Source organism: Leptodactylus fuscus, chromosome 3 (genome assembly GCF_031893055.1).
Source record: "Leptodactylus fuscus isolate aLepFus1 chromosome 3, aLepFus1.hap2, whole genome shotgun sequence".
Lineage (NCBI taxonomy): Eukaryota > Metazoa > Chordata > Amphibia > Anura > Leptodactylidae > Leptodactylus > Leptodactylus fuscus.
Window position 1 is genome coordinate 211,162,905 of NC_134267.1, and position 12,673 is coordinate 211,175,577.

Genomic DNA, 12,673 nt, shown 5'->3' on the forward strand with positions numbered 1-12,673 from the left:
TAACACGGCATGTGATCGCTCGACTGCGGCTTCCCTTTATCCCATTCAGCTCGTAAAGCATTCACAAATATAACGAATGGCTGGAAGTGGGATATTTCATTTCATGTGCGGAAATCACACTGGGAATCTGGGGGAAAAAAAGCCTGAAATGAAGACTGCTGAAGAAATTCTAGAATATGAGAGTAGATCTTGTTATTGCTTTTAATTTTCAATTAAGATACAATGCGTCCTATCTATCTATCTATCTATCTATCTATCTATCTATCTCTCTATCTCTCTATCTCTCTATCTCTCTATCTCTCTATCTCTCTATCTCTCTATCTCTCTATCTCTCTATCTCTCTATCTCTCTATCTCTCTATCTCTCTATCTCTCTATCTCTCTATCTCTCTATCTCTCTATCTCTCTATCTATCTATTTGACCAGGCTGAATGTGGGTGTTACTTGTGGTGGACATTGCTATCTCTGGTGCCCCCACTTAATTGGGAGTGTAGTCAACCACAAGTCGCGCTCATATTCCACTGGGCTACAGTCAAATTGAATGCACAGCAGGGGAATAGGACCCCCCCCCCCCCATTTTCACCTTCTGGCATAACCCATTTAAGGCTACCTGCTGTATATTGTGCAGGTCCATCTTGTTCCACCTAAACCTCGTTCCTCTAACCTGTTCAGAAGTAGACTCCACAAGACCTCATCCCATTAAGTAGTGTCCTATCACTTGTCTATGCCATCACATTATAATTGGTGAATGTCCAATGTTTTGGAGCCTGTCATCCCCAATTTAGGTTCCAGCACCAGGTGGTGGAGCCCCCATCTAATTCTGATGACCTCTCTGTATCAAAATGGGCCCTCAACCTGGAAAACAATGATGACTAGATAGTGACTGTGTTATATACATATGCATGTATGTATACATAATATATATATGTATATATGGGGAATGATGAAGTCTGATCATCTTACAGAAGGGATCAGTAGGCCTGAAAAGCCCAATGACCTCCTGAGCGTTTTGTGTACCGTGTTTTGTGTTGTTTAGTATGTTCAGCTATTCCAAAGATATAAGCCCTTTTTAGTATTTGTGCAAATTATGGTATACTAGTCAAGTGGGCGGTAGCACTGTGCTATTTCTGTGGGCAGGGTCTCTTTGTACTGTATGCCACACAGTGTTACTGCCCTAAACACTACACCAACATTAAAATGGCTTATAAATTTGGAATGGCTGAACAGATTAGTCCTGGCCCTCTCTATGGCTGTGGCCACACAATGTGCAATGTTTTTTTTAACCGGACACAAAATGCTGCGTTTCCGACTTTGTGAACCCCTTCTCCCCCAGCAAAATCTGGAACAAAAAAATGCATTTTTTTTCCTCGCAACGTGGGGCCGCAGCTTTACTTTTTGCATTTCAATTACAATGGTTGAATCCTCCCCAGACAAGGTTCAGCACAGGTTGCATTTTCATTTGGTACATTGTGTTTTCTATGAGATTTATTTCCAGATTTGTTTCTTACACACCATGATAGTGGCATTATGCAAGAAAATTAAAGTCGCACGTACCTTATAATTTTTGTGTTCCTACCTTAGTTGGCACCTTGCGTTTCTATGTGAACCTGCGCCATGTTAATCCCCCACTACAAGGTTAATGTTGTTCAGACCTGTCTGTGTTGTTGTAGCTGCGGCCAAGTTACAGCCGGGTGAAAGCCTTCCAGGCTATAAAGCCCTCATCCCTGTGGTGTTGCCTCTGATCCCCGGCCGCTCATGTTTGGTTTGTTGTAATTGGCAGGCCGGGGAGTCACTGACAGGTGCAAACAGTAATTTACCTCAGATTGACTGCCCAGCGCAAGATTCCTGCGGTGAAGCAGGCGGGAGGGGAGCGGGCGCTTATTGAAATATGTCTGAGAACCATTTGATGTTGTGAAGTGTATTTGTCCATGCTAAAAGCTACAAATTTACCTGAGTAAGCAGAATGTGGAGTGTGTGGGATGGAGGCCGGAGCGCGGCGTAATACATACATTATACAACACTTTCAACGAAAATAAAAATCCTCCGTAAATAAAGGAAATCTTGAATCATCATCTTATGTTATTATATTGACTGAATTATAGGGTTATCTGCTTCTGGGAAAGTTGAGTACAAAGGCTGAATGCACATTGGGGGTAAAGGACCTCCGTTCTTGGGATCGATGGGAGTCTTGGTGGTCAGAACACCACTGATCAGGTATTGATCCTACGGATAGGGGATATATACGTTTTGTAACATAACCTCTGTTTGGCTGTGACCACACGTTGTATGAAAGTTGTGTTTTCTATAGTGTGTGGTCACAGTCTAAGGCTAACGTCACACGGCGAATTTGGCTAGCGACTCCTTCGTTGATGTGAATAGAATTGTATTGCGTTCCTTAGTCTGCTGTGACCGTGAGTTCTAGTCATAAAAGGTTGAGTAGCATTTGCGTAGAAGTCACAGTTGCACCCCAGCGGAGCTCACTACGTGACTCCATTCACTAGCATTATTGAAGGAGTCGCATGGTGACCTGCCGATCTTTAATTGTATGTATAATGGAAGTCGTGGCCAAAGTCAGTGTATCGCTAACCTTAAGGCTATTCTCCGTCCTGACAGTGCCTTTAACTTGAGAGTCTGGTCTCTTGTGTCCAGCTAATGTTACAGGGGGCAGTTACCATCATAGTGAAATGTAGACGTAACTGGTGGCCATATTGGACAGCCTGAGTCCAATATGGTTCAATGGCGCTCTGGTTTTTAGAGCAGGAGATCCTCCTTTTATGATATCTGCATGACCTAGAACCTATAGATTGTGGGTTTTCCTGATGTGAAATATTTTCTGTTATAGTATTACTGAACGCGAGCTCGGATAAATATCCGCCTCCTAGGTCACCACATCTCCATATCCTCCAGCGCCAGTTCCACGTGTATGAATATCAGCGGCCTGGTTTTATAAGTGGCATAGTTCTTCGGGATATTGCTGCCATTAGATTTAGGATCAAGGACGGAGCATTAACCACGGCGGGAGCTGAATCTGTGTTTTGGTTTCTTCAGCATAGTCTATGAGAAAACAGCTGTTCAGTGACAGCCCTCTGCTGTTCAGGGTCTTCAGCCCACATCACTATTGGTGGTGCAGGAAGAGGCCGGTGGCTTCTTACCGAGATTGCCAATTATCAGTCATTTTGCGGTTACGAGAGACTGCTCTCCAAATTCCCTTGGAAGCTGCACATGAGAAATGAGATAATTTACAGACTACGTTTCAGATCCTTTCTGCTTTGTTAAACATCTGTACAGACCTCTGGTAAACAAGGCTTTGTACGTCTTCAGGAAGCCGCCAAGAAACCATCATGTCTTCTGCTGCTGACACGTCAGAGCCCCCAATGTGGACTCCAGAGATTGTATAGAGGCACAAAGCTGAGGAATGAAGGATTGGCGAGATTTAATTGATGTCATAACTGTAGTCGAGAGGAAAATGATCCATATTCTGTAGAAATGATGAAATTGAATTATGTAGAGAATAACACAAGTTAGAGCTTAAATTGGATTTCTAGTCGTCTTTAACACCTATTTAATATAGGACTGATCTCTGGGCGCCTGACAGCAGAGAGATTTGCGGTGCTCACACATCAGAATTACCGTAAATCCTTCATATATGTTATGTTACAAGAGAATTCGGAGCAATATTCCAAGAAATGTCTTAAATTTGTACTTCAGATATACCGTAGGCTCATAGGAGGAGTAAACCCATTGTCATTCATTGGGGGTCATCTGCAGGTTTTCTGTGAGCATGCTCGGACTTCGTGAAGATATTAGTAGTGATGGCAAAAATCTACGCCATTTTTCACACTGCTTTTGATCAGACCGTATTCGCTTTGGAAGGTTAGTGGATTTGATAAAGATTTAGGCCTCATATGCATGTGCAGGGTCCATGGTTGGGCAATAGATGGATGATATCCGTGTGCTACCCATGCCTGCACCAACTCGTTCATTTACTTCACTGAGCCCGGACCGCAAGGTGGATGGAAATAAGACCTGACCTGAGTTTGGCCCTGGGCTCACATCCCTCACATGGGCCCATGATGATACACAAGTGTATGTATGGGTCCATAGATTATAGTTGGGTCAGTGTGATAGCCATGAAAAACGTGCATGAGGCCTTAGGCACAGGATCTGTTTTTAAACCCTCATCAGATCTTGAATGTGTGAACATGCTCCTTAGCTCACAGAGCATTGCTTGCACTGGATACATACAGTTCCCTGATAAGAGTCCTTCATAGTCTAATAGAAAGCCGAATATAAGGCATTTGTGGTCTGTATAGCTGCTGGGCACTTGTGCACACCTTGAACCAGGTAACCAATGTACCAGACTGCCCTTAATGCTAGTTTTCTGTAAGGGTACATTGCAAAACTTAGGACAAAGATTTTACCTCCCCTTCATTTCAATGGGAGGTAGACCTAAACTGCCCAATGTTTTACCAGATTCGGTTCAAATCTCCCATTGAAAATTGGAATAGGAAATCTTTCTGCAGGTGACAGGATTATTTCTGTGCTACGTTTTACATGGCAGGTCCTATGTGTGAACTTACCCTATGAGTCAAACATTTTGAGCCAATTTATTATTGCCCCATGGACATGACTATCCCCCGTGTAGGGAATCATACCAGTCTTTTTGCGTCATTTGTGAATGCAGGCAACATACCGAAGCTTTTTATAGATGGCAGAACCAATGCGGTTGAGTGCATGTAGCCTAAAACTGCATCTTGTTGCATGTCACACCTTTGGTGACTATTTACATTGACAGCACCAACCATGAATCATACAAAGATTTGCCCATACACGTTGCAATAGATCTCTAGATGGCCATACAAATTCGATAGTTGTCAGCTAAGTGCGATCTTGCGAAGTTTCCCCATACACTTGCACACTTCTCTGGTAGCAGATTATTCCCTGAGAACCAAAGGATCAGGCGATTGAGATCTAAGTGACTGATCACTATCTTCCCCGATCAGTCAGCCATACACAAACATGGTTGAATGATCTTACCGAAATTGCCAGCGTCCACCAACATGCTTCTAATGTGTATGGCTGGCATTATGTGTACTGCACATAGCCCAGTAGATACATATTGGTTGTTCCAATAAATTGAGGATTCTGTTTTCCCTTCTTGGACATATAGTATTTTTTTACCCTCCTCCTATAGCAATCCCATATAACACTCTTTTAGCACATATCCTCACTTATTTCACTGTAAAGGCCAAACATTTTTGGCTGTGCGATGTTACTTGTCACACATTTGGTGACTTTTTGCATTGACGGCAGCAGTCGTGCGCTTCCTATTCACAGTCCTTTATCAGTAAGTGGTTGCTTTTTCATGTAAATGTAATTTTCCTTCTACAGTCAATGTGGAGGAAAGTCATTTTGCTCTTATTGCTTCCTTGGAGTAGATAAATGGCTCCGGAGTTTACAGGCAGCAGGCGCGCTCTCTAAGTATTCCTATTCTCTGCTAAAAATCATTTCATTCAGTTGTCAGAACGGAATTCAATAGAAAGTGGATTGAATGGGACGGTTACGTCTTGTCCTTGTAATGTCACATACTGTACTGCTTAATGCAAGTGTCACCCAATATGGCCCGTCCATCACTCAATAGTCATAATGTTCTGCTGCTTGGAGATTAAGAGAAGACCCCACGCTCTGGAAATGCAGCTTTTTTGTTGCAGATTTTTCTGTTTTTTTTATGAGCCCAAGCCAAGAGCGGATGGAGCATTAGGTAGAAGTATAAGAGCTTCTAATATATTCCCCATTCTTCTTGTAGCCACCCTTGGCCTTGGTTCAAAAAAAAAAAAAAAAAACGCAGAAAAAATATGCAACCAAAAAAGTTGCGTTTCCACAACATAGGGCCTTAGGCATCATTCACATAACCTGGTGCGTGATGCCGGACGTGACTGAACAGCATGGGCAACATACTGACATCATCTGTGTCGTCTCTGCATCGGTGGTGTTTATGCGGCCCCATTCAATCGGCCCAGGAAGCATACCTGCAAAAGTGGACAGAAGTAGGACCTGTCCTGAGTTTTGCAGTATGGACTGTCGGCCCGCACTGAGAACCATGGTAATCACGGTAGTGTGCATGGGCCCTTAAAGGGGTTTTATGGAACTATATTAATAGTCTATTCATAGGCTAGGCCACCAATATCAGATTGGTGCCTGATTTTGACCAGCCCTGTTGACCAAAGGGTCCATGGTGGTCCTTGCAACATGAACTGAAATGGTGCCCGCTGCTATTTCATCTACATGAACTGTGCGGACTTGCAGGATGAACTACCTTGGGTCTGTTATACATACACACAATGTCATGGAAATTGGCTCTATGTCTCAAAACCATGGACCAATATTGTAGTGTATTATCAAAGTGATCAGAAAATTATACAATGAAGACCCTTAGAAAACTAAAACATTCAAAAGTGAAATAAAGTACATAAAAATGAGGTTGAACTTGTTGTGTTATTCATCCTATTTAGCTGTGCAAAAATATAAAAATTGACACTGTGCAAATGGTGTAAAAGCAAAAATGATGCCCTTGAAAAATGTATCTCGTCCTGCAAAAAACAAAATCCAATGTGCTGCATTTACAGTAAAGGGTTATGCCTTCTCAGGATGCAGAATGAATGTTCTGAAGGCCTTGGTAGGCCGCGTCTTTAAGGGGTTAAGTTGACTTTTCAGACACAAGGTATGGGGTCTTGGTTTGTGATAAATGTTCATCTCTTGTCCATTGACAAATCCACATATAAATTGTATATCTCTTTTTTTGTGTGTCGGACCCTTCATCAGTATAAAATACACAAATTCCTAATATTTTGTTGTGGTTTTTATTTTTATTTTTTAAAAAGTGCTGTATTTGAAGAGATGGTAAATCTTCCCAGTCCTTTATCCATCACTATATTTGTGTCTGTAAGGATGGGGCATCTGGAGACCTAAAGCCTCTCACTACACTTCTACAATTTCTTAATATTCCATTTCTTAGTACATCTCCCCAGTGTGATGAAATATTCAGTAGCCCGTTAGGCTGCACAGCTCAGAAAATCTGCTGCCAAAATTCTCACGAGGCAGTATAGGCTGGTGCCTATAGGAGGCTCTTGCCTTCAGCTACGCTACAGGTCCAACTTATTATCTGTAAGTAGTAAAGTAGGGCGGACCGAGTCATTATTTGGCCAGACATTTTAACCCTCTTACCCATCTTCTGACCTGTATCTAGGAGGGATCGGTAGATCCTACATATTGCAGAGGCTTTGTGTTGTAGTATGGTTTCAGCCGTGTAGCGACTAGTGACTATTGTGACATTTTTCTTTCTACAATATTTATTAGAATCCTATAATCTGTATATGTCATAGGCCTTGCAACTAAAATCTTTGGGCTTGGCATACTGCGCCCCCTCTGGTTGAACGTATAGATCACAACGTATAAAATTATAATGATGAAACCCCCTTTTACATGGGCCGAAATGTCTCCTGAAGAAAAGCGTGCGCCTGTACATATAACACTTACAGTAATCCACTGTCTACCAATAAGTATTTGGACACCCATGGAAATGAAGATATCTGCGCTCGTGATGTACGTCACGCCTTCTGCCATTAAATAGGAAACAGCATTGGCATTAGTCACATGCAAGATGCCACAAAGTGCAGAGATGTCTGATTTTGAGAAAGGGGTAATTGTGGGGTACCACAGAAATGGTCGATCCTTAAGGGACATAGCAAGTGAACTGAATTACCCAAAATCCACAGTGGCCTATGGGATTACGGAGTGGAAGGTGAACGGTGATTGTTAGAATGTGCCCCAAGTCGGCAGATCCCCGAAACTGGGAGATAGAGACCGACGAGTGCTGACCAGAGAAACCGCACCCAACCGGTGGCTCACATACACCAGGAGTGTCACCAGGCATCCAGGAGTATTGTGTCGCTCAATACCATCCGTAGGGGTGCATTCACACTTCGGATACGCTAACTGATTCTGAACGTTAAAACATGTTCAGAATCAGCATGTATAAAGCAGATTGAAATTAATGGGCTGCTTTTTTCTCTACGAGCGCTCCCATTGAAGTGAGTGGGTAGTGTTTAGAAGCGCTCGCGTGTACGTCTCAGAATGAGCCGAGCGCTTACACCGTGTGAAGGGGCCCATAGAGAAAAAAGCAGCCCATTCATTTCTATGGGGAGCGCATGTATGCCGGCTCCCATTGAAATGAATGGGATCATCTTTATACGCGTTGATTCTGAACGTGTTTTAACGTTCAGAATCAGTCAGCATATCCGAAGTGTGAATGCACCCTAAGGAAGCATCTGCTGGGTTCTACTAACTATTATATATGAAGAAATGTTGTTTTTCTATTCTACCACAGGTGGCCAAATACTTATTGGTAGACAATGTATATTCAGGGATTTCCATGGAAAGTTGCTGGTTTAGGACCCTCCCTAGTAACCAGCGTGTCCTTCCATTACAAGGAAGATGGTTGCAAGGAATTGGGCATTTTCTTGCAGGCTTCCCCATAGGTAATAGCTAGTCATCCCAGCAGTAGGACACCCTGCAACCAGTCTCTTATGCTTGGGTGGCAGGCCATTATTGCTTTACAGCTCAGACAGCTATGTGAGTGAAGGGGTAGCCACAAGGCCAAGTGTTTCCATGATATGGGTTGCCATGTCATCTGAGGGCCCAATAGTATCTGCCTTGTACTAGAACCTATTAGGCCCTGACTAAACTGCATTGCTGGAATGGAGGCATCCTGTGACCTTGCCATATTGACCGTGCCGGACTGAGATTCCTTGGGCTCATCAGATAAAAATTTTCTGGCAGCATCCACTAGGAAAAGTCCTTAATGTCCTTCAAATTGCGAGGGGTCTTCTGTTAAACCAGTATTATGCTTGGGCCTGGGCCCACTGGAGGATCATCTGTTACTCTGGTGGGCCAGTTCGACTCTAGTTGCTGGGTTATATATGACGAATTGCAGAGTTCTTGTTTATTTCTAAACCTATTGGCCGTGATTGTGGCTGAAAAGTGTCTGAACCCACTGGTTATCGGGGTGCCCACTTAGTTTTGGCCATTTTAGACCATGTTTTTCTCCTTGCATGGAGATGACCCATATTCAGGCGAGGGCCACTAGGCGCAGTAGAATAAAAATATTATTGCACTTTCTATATAAAGTATATACATTCACTGGGGTATGAAATTCTTGCACGTTACTTGAAGGTCACTTTCACATGTGAGAAATATTTCCGAAGACAATCGCTTAGCAAATCTTGACAGCCTAGTCACGAGGGGCCTGGAGTCTGACAACTTCTACTCATGGTGATAGATTCCTTTATGTAGAGGGGTGAGGTTTATTTGCTTTATAATTTACACTATAATACTGCAAATGGCATTTCATACAGGCTTGGAGAGGTTGAACAGGATAATTATTATTTTTAATTTTATTTTATTTTTTTTTAGAAATATTATGGCCTGGAATGGTTAGCAAAAAAAACACATTCTCGCCCAACCACAATATCTCCCAGTGCTGTCTGGTCCTGCTGCTACGGTGTACCACATTGTGAAGTCCCATGTCTCTTTCCTTAGGCCACTGATTGGCCTCAGCAGCTAGGCGTTCCGGGAACTTCCGCCAGAAAAAAACGCTGAAGCAGCAGGTCCGGTCCGCGCTGGCAACCACTGGAGCACCAGTGTAGATCAGGGGTGGTGTGTTTGGTACACTTTTACTGATTCCCAGTTTTCCTCTTCATTTCTGTAAAATGGCCAAAAGCTTGGTTTTGCAAGAGCATAACTAAAAGTTCACGGGTCCTGGTGCAATAACTCCACTTGAGCCTCTGTGCTACTTCTCATGACTGTCAGCATCACTTCTTGCCCCCCTTCACAAAAATCATGCCTCTTATTATGTTACAACCCTCATTACAGAATCCCTCCTTGACTATATTCTGCTGACCAATGGCTATTTTTGCTAGTAAAGGTTATTTTTTTCCTTTCTGACAGTGGTAGGCTGTGTATCCTAAGTCTTTTTACTCCAGTGCCCCAGAGGGAAGAGATAATAAATGTACAGAGCCCAGACTGCCAGGAAATCAGAAAGGAGATCAAAGACGTTTTATTGGCCCTAGTGTGTTGAGGTTGACCCATGGTTTCAGCTGCAACCACTGTTAGGCCAGTGGTACTTTGGTAGTCCAAGACACTAAACCTACGTTTGGATGGATCGGCCTGAGATGAGGTTATCCATTATGTTGTCCATTATATGAATGCTAAAGCATATCTGCCGAAGCAGATGTCACTTTTGTGGGACCCGGAATGATGGTATCTGTTGTGTCATTGTGCCTTGTCCTTCATAAGATGTTTTGTTAAAGGGGGTCGCCTGTTTTGGATCGTTTCTGTTTTTGAGCGAGGTCCTTAAAAATAACCTGATGACTGGGTATACTACTACTGTGCAGTAACCAGACCACAGCGCCATCCCAGGATTAATGAAGCATTACACAAAAAAATAAAAAATGCACTTTTGGGAAATTTTCCTTACAGGACTCATAACATCAATCACAAATGTTTTATATATTGTTATATGTGCAAGAGAATAGTCGGGACTCAGTCCTGTACCTTCCACAATGATCCATCATTTCTGATATTAGATGAATCGCATTAACACTTATGTCTGTTTTTGCTTTTGTAGGTTCAGAATATGAATAACATTATAACATTCCCACTGGATAGTTTACTAAAGGGAGATCTAAAAGGAGTTAAAGGGGTAAGTGAGTGTTATCCTTCTACTATTCGGAGTACAATATACTTAATCATGATGAATGTGGACAGCACTTAAAGGGGTATTCTAGTCTTGTAAATGTATGATCTATTGCTAGGAAATGTCATGTTATGGTCATTGGGGAGTCCGCCTTTTTCATGTACCTCAAATTGATGCCAATAACTCCAAGTCATCCCACAAAAAACAAGACCTCAGAGTTGTGTTGCCAAAAATTTGGTATTATTGCTTGGCCCCATTCACTTGGGTGAGACTGAGCTGTACACAGGCCTGCAATAAATTAAGGTGACATCACTGGCTGTGGAAGGGGCACTCTCCATCTTTAGCTGTATATTAATTATCAGTTTTTCCTTTGTCTCATAGTAATCTGTATTCTTTGGGGTTGCCTTAGTTTTATATTACTGACTATGGAGGATTTATCCTCATCCTAGTCTTGCTGACGTCCTTAGGATTTACTGGAAGCCTTGCATAAATCCTGGATTTTCTACCTCCCAATTTCAGATTACTCTCTGGATATAGCATATATTTCATATAGTGGTCTGTATGGATTGTAGTGTTCACCTCTCTGACTCTTGTCTCCATCTCCTTGTGTTGCAGGATTTAAAGAAGCCTTTTGATAAAGCCTGGAAAGACTACGAAACAAAAGTGTAAGTCACTAGCCAAGTGAGCTGGAAAGATGGCTGACGTCCCTTTTTCTGTACATCTCCTTGTCTCCTGGTTATGTGTGGATAAATCTTATACTCTGGTGCTAAGACTAGGTCCACACTCGTGCAGGGCTCTGTCATTCGGATATGCTGGGGTACTCGAATGACAGAGAGCAAGTCCACTAAAACAGAAGTTACCCGTGGATCCTATACACTATAATGGGGTTGTGATAAAGAGACCTTGTTATGTATTCTTCAAAGGGGTTCGCCGGGCACCCGTCAGGTCCGTAGAAGGCTCTGCCACAGAATCCGCTGAAAATCGACACAGAGAAAAGTCCTGCACAGAGGACTTTTCTCTTCACTGGTTTCAGTACTAAAATGGCGGAGAGAAAAGTTTTCAGTGCAGGACTTTTCTCTCCGTCAATTTTTGGCGGATTCTCCAGTAGATTCTCCTATAGAGACTCGCACAGATGTGAACCTAGCCTTAGCTGGAAACTATTCCCGTTGATGAAAGATTGACAGGCCGTAAATTTGCAAAATATGGTGGACGTGGAAGTTACAACTTGTGGTTTCCAGATGCTGGCATGAAGAATGTGTGCTCTGCATACAACCTACATGTCTTTCCAGCATCTGAAATGATGAAATGTTTTAGGCCTGGTTCGCATCTGCGTTTGGTAATCCATTCGGGGAGTCTGCTTGGGACCCCCCCTTCCCCGAACAGACTACTGCAAGTGGTGTGAAGTGAGAACACATGGGGTCCGTGTGTTTTCCATACGGTCTCTGCACAAGTCATGTGGACAAGAAAGTAGATCGGGAGCTACTTTTCTGTCCGCATGTTCCGGGCAGAGACCGTGCGGAAAGCACACAGACCCCATTATAGTCTATGGGGTCCATGTGCTCTCACTGCACACCACTTGCCAATGCGGTTGGTAGTCTGTAATCCCCGAACGGATTACAGATGCAGATGTGAACCAGGTCTTCGTTCTAAGCTAGGACAGAATTGGATAAAAGGGCCCCTTGCAGGAGTGCCCGACTATCTAATATATGCTGGGGGTCTCATGAGGCTCTTCCCTGATGGCAAATGATGGGTGAGAGAATGCTCGGGCAGTGGATTTCTTTGTTCTAACTGGACATGAGCCACATCCAGAGATGTCAGGCAGTGTTCTTTTTCCATCTGTGTTGAAAACACATGCACACTCAGCTGAATTAAGTGTGTATGTAGATCAGGGAATATGGAAGAAAAGCTGCTAGCTAATGGC

The 12,673-nt window shown here is 43.1% G+C and overlaps 1 protein-coding gene across 2 annotated transcripts in view; it reads left to right on the top strand.

Annotated features, from left to right (window-relative positions):
* The window catches only part of ASAP2 (ArfGAP with SH3 domain, ankyrin repeat and PH domain 2), a 127,071-nt gene that overhangs the window by 61,338 nt on the left and 53,060 nt on the right, over nt 1-12,673 (top strand). For both annotated transcript variants that reach the window (XM_075269132.1, XM_075269133.1), the window contains exons 4-5: nt 10,684-10,758; nt 11,368-11,417. In XM_075269132.1, the coding sequence (XP_075125233.1) occupies nt 10,684-10,758; nt 11,368-11,417 (125 nt within the window). The remainder of the gene's footprint in view (nt 1-10,683; nt 10,759-11,367; nt 11,418-12,673) is intronic.